The sequence below is a fragment of the Rhipicephalus microplus genome, chromosome 5 (genome assembly GCF_043290135.1).
Source record: "Rhipicephalus microplus isolate Deutch F79 chromosome 5, USDA_Rmic, whole genome shotgun sequence".
NCBI lineage: Eukaryota > Metazoa > Arthropoda > Arachnida > Ixodida > Ixodidae > Rhipicephalus > Rhipicephalus microplus.
In genome coordinates, this window is record NC_134704.1 from 125,980,060 (window position 1) to 126,006,038 (window position 25,979).

The 25,979-nt window shown below is 46.6% G+C and overlaps 1 protein-coding gene across 3 annotated transcripts in view; it reads right to left on the reverse strand.

Moving 5' to 3' along the window:
- Window positions 1-25,979, reverse strand: part of LOC119173728 (uncharacterized) — a 137,470-nt gene that overhangs the window by 71,066 nt on the left and 40,425 nt on the right. For 2 of the 3 annotated variants that reach the window (XM_075895927.1, XM_075895926.1), the window contains exon 2: window positions 15,797-15,938. In XM_075895927.1, coding sequence (XP_075752042.1) covers window positions 15,797-15,938 — 142 coding nt within the window. Of the gene's footprint in view, window positions 1-15,796; window positions 15,939-16,685; window positions 17,833-25,979 lie in introns of those variants that run through there. The other variant, XM_075895929.1, reaches the window with a different exon arrangement.

Below are 25,979 nucleotides of genomic sequence, written 5' to 3' on the forward strand. Positions count from 1 at the left end.
TTTTGCTATTTGCTGTCCTATATCTAATGGTCCTCTTTGTTTTCATCCAGCTTGCTCCAACTGCATGTCACAATTTGTGTATATACACACGGCCAGGATAAATCACCAACACCCCAGTCCATCCTTCTGCAGTCAGATGTCTCTTTTCTTGAAGGGTACAAAGCGTTTCTTGGTACTAGATATTGGTATTTGTGCGATAGCGTTAAAAAGCTTGTTTTGCAGAAATACCAGCATCGGTGCTGGCGCTGTTGGTAGTGAGCGATAAATCATCACTTGCTGTCCTTGGGCAAAAAACTGAGAATGAGGCAGATAAAATAAATAATCAATATGTCTGGGTCCGAGAGAAGATCGAACCGAGGCCATTGGCGTAGCAAGCAGGTTCTTTTACCACATAGCCACGTCTCAGCTTGTAAACCCAGTGAAAAAGTAACTTCCTCTTCTTGAAAATGGCGGAAAAATGAATTCATTCTTTACAGACACACGCGTCTTGTATACAGGCTTCACAATGCATGTAATATCACAGTAATATTGCATGGCACTAACGTACCTTGCCAACGGGCATCAGAACATGTGATTATCACAGTGACTTCACCGTTTGAAGCCGGCCACCCATTCCAAACGGCACACATGTTACTGTGCAAGTTCCCTTAAAAGCTCGTACCTGTATAGTGGGTGCAATAGCAATTTTGAAAAAATTTCACATGCACCATTCCTCGTGGTTTAAAGCATGTTATACCTACTACACGGAATGCAGCCATATTTGCGAAAGCTTGACTGACACAAGCCACTTTCAATTTTATTGATTACATTGCAATAATCCACAGGATAAAGGATGAGGAGGACGAAGAATGAGGAGGATGAACGAAGGGCAGGGAGGTTAGCCAGTAAATTATCTACAATTTGTGTGTGAGAAATTTAAATTTCTCGAGTAACATCAATCGTAAGGCTGCAATGAAAGCAAGTTGGTAGAATGCAAGTGCACGGCGATATTTCCTGTCACAAAAGTCTTGAGGCGATCTTCTGATCAGACAGACAGCAGAATTACGGAAGCTTCTTTACATGCATATCGGTAAAAGGTGCATTAGTACTCCATTATTTACTCTCTCTCAAAATGAAATTAGCTTTTTGAAGGAAACCGTATCACTACATATATGTAAATTCTTCACACGTTTCAGTGACATTGTTTGACTACTGGATATGTTTCTTTTTTTATTTTTCGTATTCTATTTGTTTTTTGATTACTGAATCCCCTCCTCCCCTCATTTCATGTCTATTTTTTTTTTTGTACATAAGGCTGTTCATGATCAAAATAAAGTGGTTGTTATTTTGCGCATCACTCTGTCTCGTCTCTCACTTTTTTTTTTCATTCTGTGCACTGCATCACAAGCATCATACAAAAAGTCACACCTTTGCCGCAAAGGCAAAGCAATGAACACGACAGCAACAAATTGGAAGGTCATGCGAAGAATAGCAAGCAGATCAAAACGTGCCCCACATTTCTCATGCACAAATGACACACGAAACGTAATCACCGGTACAGATAAACACGAATAACTAATGACAAACGGTACAACATTTGCAAAATCTGCATAGCCGCTGGATGCCTAGCTGTGTCTCAAGAAACTTCCTCAGTGACTATGTATACTCATGTGCATGTTGTCAAGTGCAGTTCACAACTGTGGCAGAGATGATTGCACAAGATCAGATTCACCGAAAAGGTGAAGCAATGAATGTGAAAGTGACAAATTGCAATGTTATACTAAGTGAGGCTGGCAGTCAACTCATTTAGATCCGATCTCACGTAATCGTAACTCTACGAAACGTTGGCGTAAGAGAACACAGTCGTTCCAAGTACACTCTTGGCACTGCTTTTTCAGGCTGAGAGAACAGCCCGTAGATGCTCCCGCCTGCTGTTGGGGCACTAGGCACGTGCTGATCGTTACCGTGATAGCGGAGCAACCATAAGCCTCCCTCCCACTATGTTCGCTCATGAGATAAGCGCACATGCAGACCACGGAGGCCAGAAAGACTATGTTCGCTCCGCAAAAAGAGGAGGCTAGCGCAACGTTCCCCTTATGTATATATTGTCACGCAGCAAAGGACGACGCAGTTGTCTATGAAGAAAACAAGTTTATTGGAGCGAACCTGTGCTCCCCTAACAACTGAAAAAATACACAGGCGGCGAAGCAGCGGCCAGCAAAACGACGGGCACGCTAGTGAGCGTCGGCGATCGAATGACGCGGCATCGGCTGTGCGGGAATTTATATCCCTCGGCGCGAGGGTTTCTCGAATAGTCGAATTGTATCGGGAACGCCGGGATAGCGTTTGTTAGAAACGCTGTTCGTTCGAACAGCGCTTCTAACAAACAACGCTTGAAGCGTTGTTTCTATCAAACAACGCCTGAAGCGTTGTTCGATAGCGTTTGTTCGAAACGCTGTGGTAGCGTTTGTTCGAAACGCTGTGAAAACGGCGATAGCACAGGCCGGCGCAGCCAGGCCGAAAAAACAAAACACTAATAAACAAACCCAATGCATGGTTCGCGGCAATATGTATGTGTGTATGTATGTATGTATGTATACGTAGGTATGTATGTATGTATGTACGTAGGTATGTATGTATGTATGTATGTATGCATGCATGCATGCACGCATGCATGTATGTATGTATGTAGGTATGTACATACGTACGTATGTTCGTATGTATTTATGTATGTATACACGTGAATGACGGCGGTAGCAGCGACGGCAAAAAACCAGCCGAGACTGTTTATATAATTGCTACCGCAATAATAAAAAGTATGCACTAATGGTTAAAGTACGCACTAAGGTAAGGATATCGCTATCGTGTTCAACTCTTAAAGGTCAAGCTTAAGGACCTCCCAATTTTTATTAACACGAGAAAAATTGTTGTTCGCTTTAGTGTGTCTTTAGTTTGAATGATCTACTCTGAATGATTTGCTCGTCCTAAAACTTTGGCAGACCTCTTTTGATGTAGAACTAATGCTGATATCCTCCCGGATGCATGCTGTGAATTTCGACATTATGGCTTCAAATCAAAGCGACGGTTCATCGACTACCTCGTCAAAAATTTTCTACAACAAAATATGTGAAAAATTAAAGCTATTCAATCAAGATGCAAAGATACCGGGAACAGGTCACGACGTTCTAACCTGCTTTTCTTTAACCTACCCGACGAACCGTCAGAGTCCTGGTTCTCGACCGAATGGAAGGTTATTCAATTATGCTTGCAGCACCTCGACTTCAATCCTCACAAAATTGAAAAGCCTGCAGGCTTGGCAGATACAGCACTGATAAGCACAGACTGATCATTACAAAGCTCACTTCCTTTAAAGACAAGCACAGCATCATGTAAATGGGCCACGAAGTGAAAGGCCCGCTTATTGCCATCCGTGAAGACTTTGCTCCTCAAACACGGTTTGCTAGGAAAAAGCTCTTGAAATTTGGAAAAACTAAAAACATGCCTTTCAAGCTTTCAGTCGATAAACTGCGTATCGATAATGTTAAATACATGTACGATGCAATCAATGACAAAATAACACCCGCATCGTAATATTGCACGCAGGATGGCTAAGCGCGCACCTGCAAACAATTTTTTTCCACATGCTGAATTGCTGATCCCATTCCGTACAAGAACTTCCCCTTATCATACACCAATATACGTAGTATTATTTCAAAGTGTACTTAGTTGTGCTCTTATCTTGAAAACAGCAACTGCTATATCTTGCTGCTTACTCAAATTGGCTAAACCCTACTATCCCAGATAGTGAACTTTTGCTTGATTCCCATGCTTTCTACGTTTTTTGAAAAGATAAGATAGGTAGAGCTGGTGGTGGTAATGGGATGGAGGGTAGTTATTGCTACAAAAGATCATATCAGGTCTTTTGTCATTGACATTCCGTCACGGTTGAAAATTGTTTGGGTGTGCTCCTCGTCACATGCATCCAAAACAATTGTCAGAGTACGTAACAGGTCGCCATGCCAGATTGCTCGGAAAGTTTTAATGTTACTGATTTGCACGATAACTTCACAAATTTGCCCTCTAAGTTTCCTAAAGCTGATGTTTTCGTCTTGGGGGATTTCAGCTACCCTGAAATTGACTGGTCCAATCTCACTTCCCTATCACACAGTCCCAGAGAGTTCCTCGATCTAACCATTCATTTCTCCTTTATTCAATTAATTGACCAACCCACGTGCCATCACAATATTCTTGACCTGCTTCTATCGTCAGCTCCTGAAAAAGCTACTTCAACATTATATCTGGATGGAAGATGGTCTCAGTGACCACCGCCTCATTCAAGTATCTATTAACTTACCTGCATCCAAGCCTTATGTCTCTCCATGGCCAATACTTGACCATAAAAGAGGTCATTATCAATCCATAAATCAGCATTTAGAAGACTTCTCTCCTGCTTCAACCGCTCAGTCAAGGAAAACTGGTGCTTTCATAAAGATATTGTTGAGCCCGGTGCATTGACATATCCCTCGCTTGACAATTTGCATTAATATATCTAAACCATAGTATACTCGTACACATCACACCCTTGAAAGTAAAAGAAGCATCTTTTCAGCAAGGCTAAGTTGTCGCAATCTTCGGTAGCATGGGCGAAGCATCGTGTTTCTGAAAAGGTTTATTGTGATACTGTGTGTCAAGCGAAACACAAGTTCTTTTCACATGACCTACAGTAACTTTTAAAAAACGAGCCCAAGAAATTATAAAAATTAATCGCCCCCACACGATCTAACACTTGTATCATGTTTTTGAACAGTGCCAGTGTTGCAGTCTCTCCAGAATGTTACCCAGTCCTGTTTATCAATTATTTCACTTCTAGTTTTTATAAAAGAAAATTACACTAGCAAGCCTCCAACACCTACAGTTCAGTATCTTTTTATGGATCCTATAGTCAGTGATCCTGCAGGTATCTCCTCCCTAATAAGAAATCTTAAGACGTCAACATGTTCAGGTGTTGACGGCATAAAGTCTAGAATCTTAAATCAGACCGTTGTTCCGTCTAATACAATTCTTGGTCACATTATTCAGCAATCGTTACAAACAGGCGAGATTCCATATGACTGGAGAATCGCAAAGGTTATTCTGGTCTTCAAATCTAGGGGTAAATGCCCGCCCAGAAATTATTGTCCCATACCTTTAACAAGCATCCCATGTCAGCTACCTGAGAACATTATTTCTTCACGTGTTGCATCATACTTGGAGCAAAACCAATGCTTTTTTTAAAATCAGCAAGGCTTCCGCAAAAAACTTTCCTGTGATACACAGCTTATCAAATGCACTCATGAGACCTTTAACAACATGGATTAAAATTTACTGACAGCATATTCATCAACATTTCTAAGGCATTTGATCGTGTAGCCCATTGTCGTTTAATAGCTAAAGTATCATCTTTGAACTTAAATTCACTTACAGTCCCTTGGATTAGAAACTTTGTGTTTTCGCAAACAGTGTATTGTAATTTATAATATGTATTCCCCTCTCTGAGGGGTGACATCTGGTGTCCCTAGGGGAGTGTTGTTGGTCCTTTGTTATTTTTATTAATTATCTTCCCTCAGAAATCACATCACCAATTTGCCTCTTCATGGGGCAAGGTCGTTGGAACGATTTTCTCTTGGTGGGTGCAAACGAGTGTTGCATCACAGCTGGGGAAAGGGGAGAGTACGTATGCAACTTGGGTTGGGAAAAGGCTGGTGAGGCTTGAGGGGGGCAAGTGTCCCTTTTGCACCCTCCTGCCCACGCCCATGTCACGGAAGACTACATAATTTATCGCAAAATCACTTCACCATCAGATCATACAGCTTTACAACAAGACCTTGATGGTTTAACCACATGGTGCTCAGATTGACTAACGACTTTAAACGTTAATAGGTGTAATCAAATTACCTTCACTCAAATGCGCTGACTCTCAACATTTCTGTATTTCCTTGATGGTAGCCCTCTAACACCCACTTCATCTTATAAGTGTCTAGGAATCCATGTGACATCGAACCTTTCTTGGTCTAGTCATATGAACAAGATTACAGCTGATGCGTCATGAATGCTTGGTTACCTAAAAGGCAATTTTCGTGATGCCCTTCTTCCACGGGCGAACTCGCTTACCAAACATTCGTACGTCCTAAACTCAAATACGCATCCTCTATATGGTCACCTGATCAAGATTACCTATCCCGACGCCTGGAGTCTGTTCAAAACCGCGCTGCTCGCTTTATCATCATTAGAGACTGGATTACAGGCTAATGCCTATTTTGTTCCTTGCGTTCCTATTGTGCCATTTTGATATATAAGCATGAATTAGAGGTTAAGAAGGGCTTTTATGGTATTTTTATAGTGCCCATAAATGCCTATTTTGAGTGTTCGTGCCTAAATGCCTATAAGTGCTTATAAATGGCTATGTTTCAAATGAGCGCCTATATGAGTGCCTATATGAGCGCTATTCAAGCCCAAATTTTGTTTTCGAGCATGGTATGAAACCGTTATTCATGTAAAAGAGGCAACATTGATATTTCCAAACACTATAACGTTTAACGAAGACAAAGCTGACATGCTGCGAGCGATTGGAGGAGGGGCATGAGGAGTACAAAAGATGCTATTTTTGCAGCCCTAAATGAAAGCACGTCTCAACGGCTGCAGAGGAAGGAGGAGAGAGAATTAAAGATGGGGTAAAAAAATAAAAGTGACGCCTATGGCCGAGGAAGTGACGATCGCCTTTAACAGACAGCTGTCCAGTGCCCTGAAGGAACTGAAGAACTGCCATGAAAACCTGGGTGTTGCGATGGGAAAGGAAAAGTAGAATTTTTCGGACAGCCGCGGGTAGCTGGAGAACGAATGAAAAATTTTGGAGGGCCACTCATGGAATGCTCTTGTTGATTCAGTGGTGGCGAAGGTCGCCAAATTGTTATACTTTATACAGTAAATCCTGAGACAGGCGCCGGCATGTTTACAATTAATGGTGTACTTAGCATACATTAACCGTATGCTTGAATACACTTGTTCCGTAGGAGATCCCTTGTCACATGTCTAAGTGATAAACAAAAAAATACAGAACAGGGCTTCAAGCTTTGTCCTAAGCCATCATTCAAAAATGACAGCTGTAACAATATAAAAAATGAACAAGGATTGGTATTACCACCATTGGGTCGAACTAAACTGCAGTTAAAGCTCCTATGTCAAGCATTTCATGGTAAAACTTGCATTCGAAAATGAATGTTCCTAAATAGTCCTCTTTGCACAATGGTAATTAAGATTTTAAAATGTTGTATCAGACATAATTTTTCTACTATTTCAATTTTTGTTAGTTTCATGACAGAATGAAATGGCTTATAAAGAGAACAGAGTGTGTTGTGTCAATGAGGGCGTGTGTTCTTTGACATTCTAACCCATCTGGTGCAGCGCTTTTGGGTAAAAAATGTGATGTGCATGCGGCTTTTGTTTTGTTTGTAATTTACTTTTTAAGTGTCTCTCTTCTTAGGTGACATAATAAGTTGCAGTTAGACACTAGAAGTTCTTGCGTGCCCCATGAAAAGTGTTCTACCACTGTGATTTTTCAAGTTAGTTCGCTACCAGCCACCAAAGCATGATGCGCAGAAGTAAACTAGAGTCCCTTGCTTCCCGTCCCAAGTAGCCATTGTGAGCCTCATTTCTCCCCTGTTCTCTTCGGTATCGGATCTGGAGAATCGCGCATGACGTGCCCCAGCCTACTTGTGCACGAACATCATTGATGTTGTGTCGTTTCAGCATTCTCTATTGTGTATTACCAGTTTCTGTGGGATGTATCAGTCAGTGCATGTACTTTAGGAGAGGCTTGCAAAGATCATGTATTGTGGCCGCGATACACCACGTCACTCCGCTGAAACTGCGGTCAGAGACGGGGCACCAAACACAAGCTAAGCGTTGTCAGACTTGGCAAAGGCATGATGCAGGAACGACGAGAAAATTAACGCCAGCGAAATTGGGTAGTAGCAATAGTAGTAGTAGTAGAAATAGTAGTAGTAGTAGTGGTAGTATGTGTGGTTTTACGTTACAAAAATCACGATATGAATATGAGGGATGCCATAGCGGAGGTCTATGCAAATTTACCCCATGTGGTGGTCTTTAACGTGCACTGACATCACGGAGCACACGAGCATCTACTTTTTCACATCCCTCTAGATGTGACCGCCGTGGCCACAATTGAACTCGCGGAATTCAGGTCAGCAGTGGAGCATCTTATAGCAACTGGTCCACCGAGGCGGATGCGAAACGAGGGCCGATTAGTGGAAAGCATCTAGAGGCTATTCAAAAGAAAAATAAAAACATTAACAAGCTAAGATTCGGTTTGCATGTTTTATTATTTTTCTCAGCTTTGATTCATTATAGTAGTGATTTTGAAAGGGCAGTGCAAAGACACAGGGAAAAAAAAGGCATAGAGACAAAGAGCACTGTCTTTCTTTTCCTTTTGTCTTTGTGCTTCCCTTTGAAGATGATATGAAACAGCTAGCCCAAATCAAAGTACCCCTCATTCATGCTACACAACAGAACACACATATTGCACATGCCAAGAAGAGTAATGTCACATGCAACGCTCTTAATCAGGTACCGTTCAAAGTGCAGAATATAATCAGGAGACGGGACATTTTTAATCTCTTTTTCTAGATATAGCTAGAAACATTTAACAAAGCTCTGATGAAGAGCGTCCGGTATTCGGCGTCAGGTGACCAATGTCAACGTAAAGAAGCGACGTAAAAACAGGCTGTCCAAAAACAGGCTGCCCTTGCTGTACGTCCCTGTCTAGATCTTGGGGTGCACACCCATGAGAAGGGCAGGTGGCATTCATTAAAAATTGAGCATTTTTCCGCGACATGTAATTTTGCAAATTTTAACAGGAATGATCTGGAGTGCCCAGTGCACCATTACGCTTGTCAGCTCAAAATGCCCATACCTAGTGAGGGGCCCTTTACGGTGTTCACCGATAAAGGAGAAATTGGTCCTACGCGGGATCAGACCTAGCATGCCTCTCTTCTAGGATATCAGTGGTCTCGTTATTTGCTCCTGCATTGCCCTTCCTAGCAATAACGAAACGAAAGAGACCTAGAAGAGTGCTAATTGAATGGTGGACACTTGACGCACAATGCTAGACAATAAAACGAGAGACCACATACTGCAAATCGTGCGGAAAATGCGTGCCTATGTTCAATCATTGGTATCTTTCGACTATCTTAAACAGTATCATTTCTTTGCTTCTTGCCGTAGATACAAGTCACCGACGTAGTTGTTTTGGGCTATTTCAATTTTTGTAGAAATTTATTGTGCCTATAATTATGATGTTGAGGGCCTAAAACAGTGTTTTATCTGCCTGTCTTCGGCACCTAAAACACAGTTTTTTAGTGTCTAAAAATCCGGCCTCTAATCATCATCAACTACAGCAGGCAATCTAGCATAACAAAAATCAAGCAGTCGCTCTCTCTTTCCTCCCTCGCATCCTCCAAAAACATTTCTCTTTTGTGTCTGTTGCACAGAATCACCAGCAGCAAGCGCTGTTCTTCCTTGCCACTTCTCAAACCTCGTCGATATTGCCGTCGTTTGCAGCATAACCTCGGTTTTCAGCGTCTATACAGGCACACTAAGGCCTTCTTTAATTCATCTGAATTAGCACGTGCCATTGTACTCTAGAACAATATTCCTGAAAATATAGCAAATATCAGAGAAACCAAGATCTTTAGGAACTTGCTTGAAAAACTGCCTCTTGAACTCTAGTAGTGTGCATCTTACCTATGTACTCCTGCTAGTTTTTGATTCTTAATCCAGTCCCCTCTAACACTGTGAGGCTTTATCCCCGAATTATATACTTAAATATTATCGTTTCAAATTGTATAACGTTACTGTTGGCTATTTTGTCGTTCCTTTTTGTGGTTTTTATAGAAAAGTATTTCACAATTTTATATTATATACTTATGTATTATCGTTCCAAATTATATTGTTACGGTGCATCATCGACAGGAGCAAGCGTGGCACTTAGCGATGATGAAGAAGACGCCTGTGCGTTAGGCGCTTGCACGAGAGGCAACTCAGACATCTTGTTCGGCTGCCGACTTTCGGTGGACGCTGTCCTGTAAGCCAAGACCTCGCTCCGTCACATTTGGTGGAAGTGCTGGGCAACCGCCTCGCAACGGAACTTCGCAGCGGCCGAAGTTTGAAGGGTCATTCCACAACGAGGACGGAGAGTACGGCATCTGCATCTGCTCCTGGTGTTCCTGCGGCCGGAGATGATGCGGTAACTACATCTCCTTCTGCGACCACAACCTTTGTGCTCGAACCCCCGCGGGATCCTGGCACGTTCAGCGGTTCCGGCGATCCAGATGAAGTTGACGTTGAAGATTGGCTGGCAGAGTACGAACGTGTGAGTACTCGATACCGATGGGGCCCGACTCTTATGCTGGCAAACCTGTTATTCTATCTTAGGGGAACCGCCAAATCGTGGTATGAGAACCATGAAACAGAACTTGTGAGTTGGGCAGTGTGCAGGGAGAAAATGCTAGACCTTTTCGGAAAGCCGATTGGAAGAAAAATGGCCGCGAACAAAATGCTCGCGTCTCGGGCGCAGACCTTGACCGAGTCTTACGTCTCCTATATAGAAGATGTGTTGTCGTTGTGTCGCAAAGCCAATGCCGATATGCCGGAGGCTGACAAGGTCGGGCATATTCTTAAGGGGATTGCGAATGACGCATTCAACCTCCTCATCTGCAAAAATTTTTCTACAGTGGACGCCATTATAAAAGAATGTCGGCGCTTTGAGCAAGCGAAGAGCCGGCGGATTAACAGCGTGTTCACCCGCCTTCCGAATACGGCTGCAACATCATCTTGCGAAGACCGTGCAAGAACACAGCCACCACCTCTAGATTCATCGGATCAGGTGACCCGAATTGTACGGCGCGAACTTGAAGCCATTGCCTCTGCTCCGGCTCACACCGCTGCAAGTGACACCACCCCACTCACTGCTAACATGGTTCAAGCCATCGTCCGCCAAGAACTCGCCAGCATAGGTATTCCCTCGGCGTGCGCTTTGCCCAGCCCGCAGCGAGCTTCATGGCGTCCACCCTCGTCCTATCGCGAGCAGCAGTTCACGGCCCGATCTCGCGACCCTGCGGCGTGGAGAACCGTCGACAATCGACCAATTTGTTTTCATTGCCACCGTATCGGTCATGTCGTCCGTTACTGCAATTACCGCTGGTCCTCGCCACCTCGGACTTCATCTCAACCTCACTACCGACAGGACAGCACCCGCTTCGCGTCTGCCGTGCAGCCTTCTCCGCAAAACAACTACAAAAGGTTCAACAGCCGATCTCCGTCCCCGCATGGTCATCAGTCGCGTTCGCCTCCAGGACGTCGCCAGTCGTCTCGCTCACCGCAGACTCGCAGGCCGTCATCTCCATTCAACCCCGCTCCTGCCTACCCGGAAAACTAAACGGTGCAGCGCCCGGAGGTGACGCTGCATCTTCGACTCCCTCCACAAATCCTCTCTTGACGCTTCCGACGAGACAAAATTTGTTAGACGTTGCCGTTGACGGTGTGCCTATTTCTGCCCTTATAGATACTGGAGCGCACATTTCTGTAATGAGTGCGAACCTTCGCCGACGCCTACAAAAAGTGCTCACGCCTGCCGCTTCCCACAAACTTCGTGTCGCTGATTGGGGGACCCCTGATGTTCAAGGGATGTGCACAGCCCGTGTGTCCATTGCTGGTCATCCTACATTAGTTCAGTTTGCCGTCATTGAAATGTGTCCTCATGACCTAATACTTGGTTTGGACTTCCTGTCACGTCATTCTGCGCTCATTGATTGTGCCACTGGTGCTCTTCAGCTTGAACTGCCGCAGTTTGCTGCCGATTTTCCAGCAGACTATTTTCCCCGTTTACGCTCTCGTCACCACGTTCGCTTGCCTCCGCAAGCTGCTACATATGTCACTTTGTCGTGCTCACGTCATGTGCCCGACGGTGACTACCTCGTCACTCCTATAGTCGACGTACTGATGGCCCGAGACGTCGCCCTTGCTCACACTGTTGTCGCCGTCGCTAATAATACAGTGGTTATACCACTACTCAACGTGAGTCTCTTGAGTCAAGTTATCCCGCAAGACATGTCTTTGGCCACCCTATCTCCACTTGACAGCTGCAACGTTACTGATTTGGACACCGATACTACATCCCCCTGTCTTGGCCGCAATTACACTCTGCCTGCAGATGACATTAACAAGATGATTGCTCCCGACCTCACTGCAGTGCAAGCTGCCAGCCTCCGTAGTCTGCTAACATCATATAGAGACGTTTTCAACTTTGACCACCGCCCTCTCAGCCAAACAACTGCAGTGACTCACCGGATCAACACTGGTAATGCCAGTCCTATACGGCGGCGTCCATATCGCGTATCTCACAAGGAACGCCAAGTAATTCAAAATGAAGTGGATAAAATGATTACTAAAGACGTAATAGAACCCTCATCCAGCCCCTGGGCCTCCCCAGTCGTGCTCGTTCAGAAGAAAGATGGCAGCTGGCGCTTTTGCGTGGACTATCGCCATTTAAACAAAGTGACCCACAAAGATGTCTACCCTTTGCCTAGGATTGATGACGCCCTCGATTGCCTCCATGGTGCCCAATACTTTTCGTCTGTCGACCTTCGATCCGGCTATTGGCAAATTTCCGTCGACCCCATGGATCGTGAAAAAACCGCTTTCGTTACGCCCGACGGCCTCTACCAGTTCAAAGTCATGCCGTTTGGACTGTGTAATGCGCCGGCAACTTTCGAGCGCATGATGGACTCCCTTCTCCGAGGATATAAGTGGTCCATCTGCTTATGTTATTTAGACGATGTCATCGTCTTTTCGCCCACCTTTGACAGCCATACAACACGTCTGTCAGCTGTTCTGGATGTTTTTCGAAGAGCTGCTCTCCAGCTCAATTCTGCAAAATGCCATTTCGGACGTCGCCAAATCACCATACTCGGCCACCTTGTCAGTGCCGATGGTGTTCAACCAGATCCCGAAAAGGTGCGAGCAGTACAACAATTTACTGAACCACGCTCAACCAAGGACGTCCGAAGTTTTGTAGGGCTATGTTCCTATTTTCGTCGATTTGTCCGCAACTTCGCCGACATCGCTCGACCGCTTACTGATCTCTTAAAGAAGGACGTTCCCTTCGCATGGGGTATAGAGCAAGCGGACGCCTTTTCGGCTCTTATCCATCTGCTGACTACGCCACCAGTACTGGCCCATTTCGACCCAGCATCACATACAGAGCTTCGGACCGATGCCAGTGGCCATGGAATTGGAGCGGTCCTTGGCCAACGACAGCACGGGAAGGACCGCGTGATTGCTTACGCCAGTCGTCTTCTTTCACCTGCCGAACGGAAGTTCTCCATCACTGAGCGTGAATGCCTAGCTTTAGTGTGGGCCGTGGCGAAATTCAGGCCTTACCTGTGTGGCCGAACTTTTTCCGTTGTTACGGACCATCACGCTCTTTGCTGGCTGTCATCGCTAAAGGACCCATCTGGACGTCTTGGTCGCTGGGCGCTCCGTCTGCAAGAATACTCATTCGTGGTCCACTACAAGTCGGGACGCCTCCACACAGACGCAGACTGTTTGTCACGTTATCCGGTTGAAACGCCCGACTTGACAGACCTTGATTCAGACCCCTGCGTTCTCTCCATCCACGCTTTGGGTGATATCTCCACCGAACAACGACGTGACCCGTCGTTACTCTCCATTATCGAGCGTCTGACGTCTGCTCCGACAGACCCTTCCGTTCGCCTGTTCGAACTGCACGACAACATTCTGTACCGTCGCAGCTTCAACGCTGATGGCCCGGAATTACTACTCGTGCTTCCCCATCACCTGCGTACCAGCGTTCTCGAACAACTACATGACGTACCTACAGCCGGTCACCTAGGCGTCTCTCATACCTACGATCGTGTGCGACGTCGCTTTTTCTGGCCCGGACTGTATCGTTCTGTGGTTCGCTACGTCACTGCTTGCGACTGCTGCCAACGCCACAAGCGCCCCTCTGTGCTACCGTCTGGCCTCCTACAGCCCATTGACATACCAACGGAACCATTCTTCCGTGTTGGCCTTGACCTGTTGGGCCCGTTTCCTACGTCCACCTCCGGAAATAAATGGGTTGCAGTCGCCACAGACTACGCCACACGCTTTGCCATCACTAAAGCACTGCCGACAAGCTGTTCCACTGATATCGCTGACTTTCTCTTGTATGAAGTCATTCTTCATCACGGCGCTCCGCGGCAGCTGCTTACTGATCGAGGAAGGTACTTTCTTTCACGTGTTGTGGGTGATATTCTCCGCGCCTGCTCCACTGAGCACAAGCTTACCACCGCTTATCATCCACAGACAAATGGATTGACCGAGCGTCTGAACCGAACGCTGACGCAGATGCTGTCAATGTACGTTTCGCCAGATCACCGTGACTGGGACAAAGCACTCCCCTTTGTCACGTTCGCGTACAATTCTTCACGGCACGACACAGCTAGTTATTCGCCGTTTTATTTGCTATTTGGCCGACATCCAGCATTACCATTTGACACGCTCCTTCCTTCGGCTGCCCCCTTGTCTACTGAGTACGCCAGCAATGTCGTTTCTCGAGCCCATGCAGCCCGTCAGCTTGCCCGTGATCGGCTGCACTTGTCGCAAGCGCAGCAAAAAGACCGCTATGACAGTCGCCACCGAAGCGTGCACTTCTCGCCGGGGTCTCTGGTACTTCTCTGGACACCAAACCGCCAAGTCGGCTTATCAGAGAAGCTACTATCACACTACCATGGCCCCTACAAAGTGTTACGACAACTTAGTGACGTGAGCTACGAGATCGCACCCCTAAACAATGCCTTTTCGACCACCTCACTCCAGACAGACGTTGTACACGTTTCCAGACTGAAACCGTATCACCCTCCTCATTCGTCGCCGCCGTACTAAGCGCCGTGACGGCGCTTCCGCCGCAGGGGAGTCATGTTACGGTGCATCATCGACAGGAGCAAGCGTGGCACTTAGCGAAGATGAAGAAGACGCCTGTGCGTTAGGCGCTTGCACGAGAGGCAACTCAGACATCTTGTTCGGCTGCCGACTCTCGGTGGACGCTGTCCTGTAAGCCAAGACCTCGCTCCGTCACAATATAATGTTATTGTTTGCTGCTTCTTTCTTTCTTTCCTATATTTGCACAGCCAAGACTTTGCATATGTATGAGTATATATTCTTTTCATTGCTCTATGTAAATCAAAATGCACCCCCCCCTGACGCAATGTTCCTTCGTGGAATCCGTGAGGTACTTGTATAAATAAAAAAAAACCTCGGAACCCACTGCGGCCAATCTGACAATCTCTAGGAGCCAAGCCATTCTCGTCGGCTGGTGGTGCGTATCTCATTTACTCCGTTCCTCGAAAAGCCGTTAAATTCAAACGGTGCTCCGTCAAGTTCTAATAATTAGAATCAATGCATGCCAACGAAACCAGTCTCGGGCCTATTGAGCACTTGCTATATGGACTGTCATTTTGTTTGCTTCGCGTTTTTACACTTCACACTGTCGTGATGTGTGTGTTTGTGTCTGTGTGCGCGCATCTGCATGTATGCATGGCTGCATGCCTGTGTGTGCGTATGTGTGTGATTTTAGGGGGGAAGACGCAAATTCATAATGGCCAATCAGAGAACACTAACCCGTATTGCATACCAACACCATAGTATTCCATATTTAGTTGTGCAGAATACAGGACCATTAAAGGGTCATTTAGGCACTCACCTCTTGCGCCGCCAAACCGTACACCACGTGCTCGATAGGCTGTGCCTCTCCTGTCAAAGGTATGATTGTTCGTAGGGCTAGGTGATTCGCCGTCACCCGAGGCACAGGGCATGGGCTGAGAGAATTCTGAACGCGTCACCTCCTGCGTTCAGAAGCACCCGTCGTTACCAAATAATAATAAACAATAATAATAACAATAATAAAACTGGGGCAGCTATCCGCTTGAGGTGCAAACAGTATTGAAGCAGCGAAGCTGATGGCCTTTCCTGGCCCTGCTCCTTTTCCTCACCTCAATATCTTCTAACACCCCTTTGCTATACTAATTTCTATTCTTCCAGGGGTGCAAGAGCCAGAATGAAATTTGGAACGATTTTCGGAGCAGCAAAATGTTACTATTGGAGCACAGAAATCCGAACTTGGAACAGGTTATGGGGAAAAACAATCATGTTTCATCACGAAAGACCCGATTTGAAGCAGTATAGAAAAGAAGTATCTAAAAAAATGCACAAACCATTCTACACCCTCTAAACCTCACAGAGTGAATATGAACACTGCTATTTTAATATAAGTAGTATTTTGAACCACCACTGCTATTTTGATATAAGTAGTATTTCGAACCACCACACTTAGCAAACGATTATAAAGTGCACATTGGCATTCGCCACACCTGTCAAATACTTTGAGAGACCCTGAAGACTGAAATGTGGATTTGCCAAGCTGGCGACCTTGATATTTAGGAGATTCATAAAACTGAGAAGAAGAGGTGGCAAAAAAAAAGGTGCAGTGGCACACAATTTTCTTTGATATCGAAGGCCTGCAGAAATAATAAAAAGTGTCTAAGTTACTTCCAGTAACCTTTTTAGACGTCAGAAATTATATTAGTACTCACAATTATGTGCTCGCAAACCGTGCTGTGTCCCGTGACTAGCGCTAACAACCCCTTCAAAATCTTGAAATGCTTTTCCGCGGGCCACCGGTGTACTGCGGCAAAGGTGTCTTAAGTGGCGTTTTGCACGGGCTAGAACAAGGCCAAGAAACTTTCGAACCGCTACACTCCCCCGCCCACTCCACCCCCCTTTTTTTTATTTTGACGACGGGATCCTAGGCTCAGGGCACAAATTCTCGGCAAGCTTGCAAGGCACGTTTGACTAGACAAATTAACACCGGAACGCGCCCATTTTCCCGTCGACGGAACCGCATATCTGTCGTATGTTCCGCTCCTATGGCAACCAAAGTGGTCCCCAGCAATGCTGGCGCTCGCCACACGTCGAGTTCGTTCACGCGCAGTAACAGTGGCATATACGCTTGCAGCCTTAGTTCTTAACCCGCCGTAACCGCGTTTGCTGACTATGGCCACGCATTTTTGACAAGAAGTTGCGTCGTTCCGTCGATAGATATTCGCTGTGGTCAGCGGACGTTGTTACTTTATCTGAGCGATCGCGTTTCGCGAGGTTTTGGTCTGACAGTAGTTTAAAGTTAGGGTCTGCAGCCTGCGCACCTGGATCCCTGATTGATGGCGCAGTTAAGCTACAGGTGGCCAACGTATCCTCCATTTCTCGCTGAAATTAGCGCAAAAGAAAAAAATTTAGGCTGGTCGGCCACTTAGGCGCAATTTCAGCAAGTTTCGTGATTTTGGCACAGCTCGGCGCAAAAATGGGAAATTGTATCAATTTGGCTCCATTGGCACAGCTGTTGCACCCCTGCAGTGAATCTTCTAATGCAATATAATTTCTATTTCTACTTCAATCTATGTTTTTTTTCTCTTAGTGTCTCAGTCTGTTTCGTTTTCTCTTTCGCATCGTTTCTATTTCTCTTTTTTCTCTTTCAACCACTTTCTCCTTCTCTCGCCCACAACAGTGCAGTTGTATTGTTCCCATGATTGCTTGTTACGTTAGCCCACCTTGACCCGGATAGTTAAGGGGTTACTACGCTCACCTTCGGACGGTGGCCCTGCAACCAGTTTCGAACTCCACCTTACGAAAAAGATATTAAATGCGAAGCAGCTCTGACTAACCTACATGCGCAACGCTGTCTCGTGCGTCCGTACGAACCCCTCGTCGCAAATGTTGGAGCGGAGCCAAGTAGGTCTAGTCGCCGCCACGCGTTGACGTCACTCTCTTCCTCACACGCAGCAGCTGCCAGCTTTTCCACCCAATCGAAACACACTTCTCTGTCGCCTCGCTCTCTCCGATGCCCGCAACGCTGACTGCACGTCGAGTGGAAACACTAGACAGATTTGTAGAAACAGTAGACCAACACTAGACAGAACACTACGGATGCAGCCTGCCTTTGCAAATGCCTGGCAGGATGCGTCCGTGCGACTGCAGCGGACGCGTGACGTTTACTCCAATAATCGCTACACCAAGTTTCGCTTGAAACCGTGCGCACCGCTGTTGTTTCGCACCCCATCAGGGTTCCCTACACGGAGATGGTCGATAATTTTTATTATATTACATCGAAAGTTGTTATGAGATCACAACAAGGGTCGCGTGCGCCGTACTTGTCCACCGCCGGTGTCTGTAACCACTATCGCGCGAAGTAAGAAAAAAAAACTTAGTAATTAAAATTACGTTATGCCATGTGATTGCCAGTTCATTGTTCTATCTTTGAGACAAGCATGTGCTTGAAACTCCGGTCCAAAGTGACCCCAGGCAGGCTTGATGTCGGCACAGAAATACATACTAAGTGGGTCATCGAATGCACAAAACCTATTACAAAAGCTTCAGGCATAATTCTTCATCGTGGTCAGCCACAACATAAAAAAAAATTGCAACAAAATGTTTTGCAAGTGTGTAGCGACTACCACGCTTCTCTGAAAATGGCGAAGGATGGCCCCTACTACACAAATATTATGATGTTTTATGGCGTAGTAGGTACCGTGCAAGTGTGGATGTAGCAGTAACCTAAAAATCGTTTAAAAATGGCTTTGAAAGGCCGCTCTTCCAACTTTCACTCTGTTCTGCGCATTCGACGCAGGCCTGGCGTTTTTTTCTTTTTTTTCATTTTTCCTCATCTACTCCTTCTGACGCGTTGCTAGATAACGCATATATGACGCCACGGCTCAGTGAGGTTTTTCTGTGAACACCTGGCGGACCAAGCTCGACATTAAAGGGGCCCTGCATCGCATTTCCAAGTAATTATCGAATGGCTACATTAGAGAAATTTATTAGATGCGAAGCATCTTATGGTCAAACTCAAAGCAGTGTGCGGCGTGACCTCTCTTACTGCGCATGGGCGCCCCTCCTCCTCTTCTATGCTCCCCTCCTCTCTCGTCTTGCAACGCCGACGCGTAGGCTGAGTCTGCTAGCCTACGCTTGCTCCCCCTCCCATTTCTAAGCATCCCTTTAGCAGCATTTCCACTCCAATTGCGCATGCGCATCCTCTCCCCGTATCTCTCCTCTCGTACGCTCCCCCCTCTTTAGCCTCGCAACGCCGACGCAGGCAGCGTCTGATAGCGAGTTTATTGATTGAAAAAACCGTCTGCTCGCACTGCATGACCGTATTATGCTGTACCTGTGACGTACGTGGTTGGATTGCTCTGCCGCCCTCTGGCGCGCAGCCCGCATTCCCTAAACGAAATCAGTAAAATAATGCTGCAGCTTTCCTGACTGTACGAAGTGCTAAATAACTGCCCCGGAAAAGTGTTACGCTTCTCACAATGCCCGACTGCCAGCGCCGTCTGCTTTGGCCACCTAAATGAAAAAAAAAAAAACCACGACGGCCGAGCACGCCGCATCTATAAAAGGTTCATTCCATGTCTAATTGAAGCACCAAATGACCGTGAAGAAACTTATCTTTGCTGCAAAAAATGCACGCAACCACGCTATTTTATTCACTGTAGGTTTGCATCTGACGGGCCACGGTTGACATGACAAGCATGTGCACATTACATTTATAGGGGCGAAGCTCCTTAAAGCGGCACCCATTCGTCACTCGTCGTGGTACGTAACATGTCTTACGCTTTGACCTGCAAGGTGGTGCCGTTGGGATATTTCTCCTGTGCGCTGTTGAACAATAAAAAATTCGCAGCGTGCGCGTTAACTAAAAGCCGAATTCTCCTGTCTCTCATTCGCCATTAGCAGCCATTGGCATGTACATTGAGCCCTATCTGACAAGAAAGGGTTGCTACGTTATACTTGCTGGGCGTAACCTCCTTGGTTTTAGAAAGGTTTAGCGAGCGTTGGGCCGCAGTGCCATGAATACAGTGAACTAGTATGTACCATGAACTAGAGGTGGTTAAAGGTGGGAAGTAGGCACGAAGTGCAAGCCGTAAGAATGTGTGCGTGTGCCACCTCTCGTTTAGTCCTTGGAATGTCCGCTGGATGGCGGTGCTTCTATATGCGGAATATATGATGAAAAGATGTGAGATGGTGGTACTTGGAGTGTTGACTAGATGGACGAACGGACACACAGACAGATGCATGGACGAACGCACGGATGGCTGCACGGACAGATGGACGGACGCAGGGGCGGATGCATGGACGAACGCAGGGACGGACGGGCGGATGGACGCACGGACGGTCACACAAAGGGACGCATGGACGGAGCGAAGCAAGAACTAATGGACGGGCCGAAGCAAGAACGAATGGACGGACAGATGCTTCATCACCCCGTGGATATGCTGCCATTTTTTGTTTAGCACATGCACATAACCCTACGAAGCACAGCGCAAGCGGATTCCCCACTCTGTGGGAAGCAACACAGCATTCTTACTGCCGCATGTAGCCGCAACATTTCTGTTATGATATTGCGGGCAAATGTGAGAATCCCGCACGCACGTGCCTAATTCAGAGTTGCAACTTTTTTTTTTTTGTGAGGCACGCTCCTAATATTTATTGCGCGAAATCTCTACAGTAGTCACACGTTGCACATTCGTTCGCCATCGATCCACACATGAGTGAAAATTATGAATGATTGGTCCAGTTCCGGAGCTTCCATTATTTTAAATATGCGACCAGCCATCCGTATCATTTTACGCCCTTGAGCATGCTGCGAAGTCTTGCGTACCATGATCTAAACGGCAGTGCCATGTTGCAGTAAAATTACATGTGTCCGGGGTTGTTTTTTTTTTCTTTCATTCATAAGCTGTGTGACATTTCACGGCAGCTCTATAAAAACACTAATCAGTTTTCGAAGCTGACCACGTTTTTGCCTGTAGAACAAAACAACATTAAGAGGAAGTGACAGTGGCTATGGGCCCGTTCTACAGACGTAATCTATAAGCAAGGAAACCTGTGAGCTGATCGAAGTCAGACGGCAGGGGCGTTGCCAGAATTTTTTTCGGGGGGGGGGGCCCCCCGAAAAAAACCACCTTGATTAGAACTGGGGGTCGGGCAGGGATGTGTGGGCGACCGTTATTTTGTGCGCTACCATGGGGAAATTTGAGAGGAAGGAGGGAGCACGGGCCTGGTGTGCCACTCCCTGGCTGCGCGCCACCTGCGGATACAAACCCGCGTGGTAGGGTACACACATGGGGACGGACACCCGGGGAGGAGGATGGTGGTGGCGCAGACTGCTGTAAAAGATATCTTGGCGAGAAATGTACGTTTCAGCATAGACTGGAGCCGACCACGCAGAAGCCACTGGCCAAGAAATAGACCGGAATAGGGTAAAAATAGCGAAAGTATAGGGAAAGGAAATGGACTTCCGAGCTATATCTTGACTCTAAAGATTCAGACAAAAGCGCACAATCTTGATTGTAATGATGGCAACTTCCCTCACAAGTTCAATTTTAAAATAGGACTAACTCTATACGCACGACGTCGTGTGGTATGGCGGAAGCAAGTATGCATAGTGTGCACGTGCGTCACGCAGCGCCGATTCGTCACTCCCAAAATGCGCCCCCGACATGCCTGGGTACCTACTGACTCCGTGGCCGACCGCTGCCGTGTTGTTTCCTCGTCCAAGCGCCCGTTCGGTTGTGACTAACAATGCAAGTTTGAGCGATTCGGGAGTTTTAGAATAGCGCACCGCGAGCCCTTGCGGTGCGGTCGCTGCCACTGCGCATGCGTCGTAACGCGAGTCGGCGTTCGCGTTCGCGAAGCGCACGCAAAAAATTTGAAATTGCGTGCGGTAATGGCGGCCCGCATGTGACCCGCAAGAGCTGGTTTCGAGGCTACGGTGTCGCTGCGATCGTGCGTTGAGGTTGGCAGCAGGGCAAACGCTATTCTAAACCTTATATGGCGCCCGCAACGTCCGCAGCGCTTGCAAACGGTATTCTAAAGCTCTCTATCATCAGCTGCTGGTGAGGCAAGTTGATATAGCAGTCCACGAAGAGCCAGTAGAGCGTCGGGGTGTTCTCTTTGCCAAAAGTTATTGCGTAAAAAGAGAGAACGCACATTGCGATTTTCCGAAAAGCACCGGCATGTTTGGCTGGCGCTGATTAACAAAAACGACTGTAAGAACCGGTGATATTTGCGTCTTTAGGTGTAACTTCATTACGGGTAAGTGCTATGTCCAAGTACGGATACCTGCAAACAGAGATAGGTACTAAATATACAAACTTGTCCGCGACCGCTGCATGCACAATCAGCGTGTCAGGGAAGCGGTTAAAATTGTGAAAGCGATCACGGGAATTCGGGTATTGCATTCAAACAGTGAAAATGGATGTGAAACAATATTTGTTCACTCGCGATTTCAACTATACAGCCGATCGGTTCGAGTTGGGGGCTCAGGTTTTTTTTTTTTTTTTTTGAAAATTGGTCGATTGATTCCCTAAAACGGTCTCTACCATTTTCAGGGACTCTACTGTACATTAGCGCACAACAACAAAAGTAATATGCAAGGTAAAAAATGAGTCAGAACATACACGAAAAAAAAAAAGTGACCGGCATCAGCGCGGCACGCACCACGCGAAGTCTCTACCTTGCCTAATATGCTCCTCGGCTGTTTCCACAAATTCCAATCAAAGACGCTCAACATCAGCACTGTTTAAAACACTCGGGGAGCTGCACTGCTACTGTGGTGGTGTGGGCCACAGCAATATATTAAAATTGTTATTAATAATATATCTCCTGTAAACTTGCCTCAGCATGATCACTCGTTTTCGATGGGAGCTGTGCGCTTCGCTCATCCACTTTTAAAATTGCGGCTCGAGAGACTTTGAGCTTTCACTTGTTCTTAGACCACGCAATGTGTAGTGACAGCGAGATGATGGGCCCTCGTAGATCGTGGCGGGTGTACGCGGTGGCCGGTATACGTCACATGTTTTCATTTTCTGATCTTGCATCGAGTGAACAAGCGAGGCCTTCCTGACCCGATGGGCGCGTTAAAGCATGACAACGAAAAACCGCACGGCTTCTCTTTTAGCATCGCGCACAGCAACAGATGACGAGCCCCAACAAAGCGCGTTGCAGCACGCAAACTGATGTAGGTGCCCAGCAAGGTACCAGGGCATGGCGGGAGATGGCGACAACGGCGGAAGTGACATCACATGAACACTATGTATACGCACGACGCGACTGAAGCGCCACGTGGAAGTATAGCGGGACATTGCTCCCCTTGCTGCCAGCTGGTCACACGTACAGGTCATGTGCGTTTTTCGCGAGCGGCCGTGCCCACGCAGGCACACTAATTTACTGGCTCGATCACTTTGTCCCATTAGCAGCTGCAGCGCGGTGAACAGCATGACATTCGAAGTTGGGTCACGATTCAGCTGTTTTAGCGAGTTTGATCGCCCTTTTTAGAGAATTCCAGCTTCAAAATAATGCCATTTTCGTAGCAAAAAGCGACAAAGACAGTGGATGTCGTCAATTCAAGCCTAAGTGAAGGACTTGATCGAAATAAGCTTTATAGGATAGCGTAGTTGAATATCTGAATTTCCATTCGAAGAACTACCTCATCAGCACTCGGCACTAGTTGGTTCCCCGCAACTCAATCAAGTCCGGAGCGATAACGTGCGAACGTACCACACACTATCGATTGCATCAAAACATCACACTAGCCACAGCAGTAGAGCCTGCAGCTTTGTGAACATCCACTAAAGAGATGTCAAACACGCGCGGCTGGCGGCCGTACCAACACACGCAGCGCGGGCCGTTCAGTCCACTGACCAACATCCCCCTAGCAGAGATCAGTGGCTCGGTCGCGTTCAGTAGTGAGACTTTAGTGCGACTGCGCAATCGGGATGTTTTCTGCAACTGCCACTAGGCGCGTCGCGGCGCTTCAGTCGCGTCGTGCGTAAAGCCCATTTGCGTAAGAACCACAGGTGATTGAAATTTGCGGAGCCCTCCACTACGACATCTCTCATAATCATATAGTGGGTTTTGGATGTTAAAGCCGACATATCAATATCTTTGTAGATAATCATACCTTCTAGTGTCTTCACAAAAGAGAGTTACAGGGCCTCTAGGCTACCAACCTCCGAAATTTCTTTCGAACATTTCAAGTAAACACGCGCATCGTGAGCAGAATGCCGTCATGTTCAGAGATGTCGCATGCGGCAGCGCTACAAGCCGCGGGCGCGCCACAAATTCCAAGAAACAGCCCTGCTTCTCTCCGGGCCTTTCGCCCTCCATGTGACGTCGCGAAGTTGAATATGTGACGCGTAGCCCAGGTCATGCCGCGATTGGTCGAGCAAGAACCTACGATTCCGGTTAGTCTGCAAGCAGCTGCCCGCGCTCCTTGTTGATGTTCGTCATCTTGCGGTGGCTTCTCATCTTGCGCGGCGTGTCGCCTCTCCAAGTGGCTATATCAGAAGTGGCGATCCTTTGAAGCCGTGCGCGCAAAAGAACGGGACGGCACGGCAACAACGGTTAACAACCTGCACAGAGCTGACGGAGTCGCGGCCACCAGTCCTACAATGTTTCGAACAGCACGTCAGCGATGCAGAGGCGGCGCCAGCACGGGGCAAGCGTGGCCTCGAGCAAAGCCACCTAGATTATCAGGCCTGCTTACTGCCACCGTGACGTCACTCGTTTTGCCCAAACAAGCGCGTGTGCGGGAGGCTGTGAATCCATTGCCACCATCTTCTCCCATTAAAAGATAAAACATTCACGGCGATTTTTACATGCCTAACAGCTTTATTCGGTCCTTTTGGGTAAAAAAAAAAAAAACGCGTTGGCTTAAGTAAATGTATTGCGCTTGAAAGCGTTTGGAGATTCAGCCATTTCTTCCACGAAAAAGTCAAAGAATGTGCGCTATCAAACCTGTGCTCGATCTATCAGAGCAAAATTTAATGGACCAACAAAGTGACTAAATAAGGCAAATTTTATTCATTCTTTATTTATTTACACAAATGAACCCTATCTAGAGCATGCAGAGAGGCTGTTCCCACTCATTTGCAAAGTTTGATTTGATTGATATGTGACGTTTAACGTCCCAAAACCACCATATGATTATGAGAGACGCCGTAGTGGAGGGCTCCAGAAATTTCCACTAGCCGGGGTTCTTTAACGTGCTCCCAAATCTGAGCACACGGGCCTACAACATTTCCGCCTCCATCGGTAATGCAGCCGCCGCAGCCGGGATTCGAACCCGCGACATGCGGGTCAGCAGCCGAGTACCTTGGCCACTAGACCACCGCGGCGCGGCTCATTTGCAGTTTCTGCAGTTTTATTTGTACCCTTTCTAACATCTGTCTTCATAGTCACGTAGTTGTGGAGGAGTGTGTGCTACTGCCACAAGTATGTTATTCAGCACAATATCAAGGGTAATGAGTGACCATTCCAAGACAAAACAAAATCTTTCGTTTGACAAAAAATCTCTCAGGACTGACACAAGAAGCGGTGTTTTCTTTTTTGCTCTGGTTCCTCTCTTAGTGGTGCGTAGCCAGTCATATAACTTAGGGCTTGGGAAAAAAATGTTACGACTGGGTCCATGTTAAACTGTGCACCCATAGGCGCTTCTACTGCACTGCCGGTTCTTAGATCGGTATATTTTTGGTAGTGATTCTTAAATATTCTAGCTTGAAGTAGAAATCGCACTCCTGAAAACCAATTAAGGAAAGTGCTTTATCGTAAGTGTCTACACGCATCTAAATTTCGAAGAAACATATCAGGCTAAGGTGCTGACCGAAATAAAGTGGCAGGAACACCGGCAAGAAAATAGTAGGCGCAAAACCGATGTACTAATTGATGCAACAGTATTCGTTCAATTTTGATCAACCAAATGAACAGAAGTAATACAAGTCCGCGGCCCTACCGACCTTGAAGAAAAAAAGGCCTGTTCTGAACTTACTGCCACG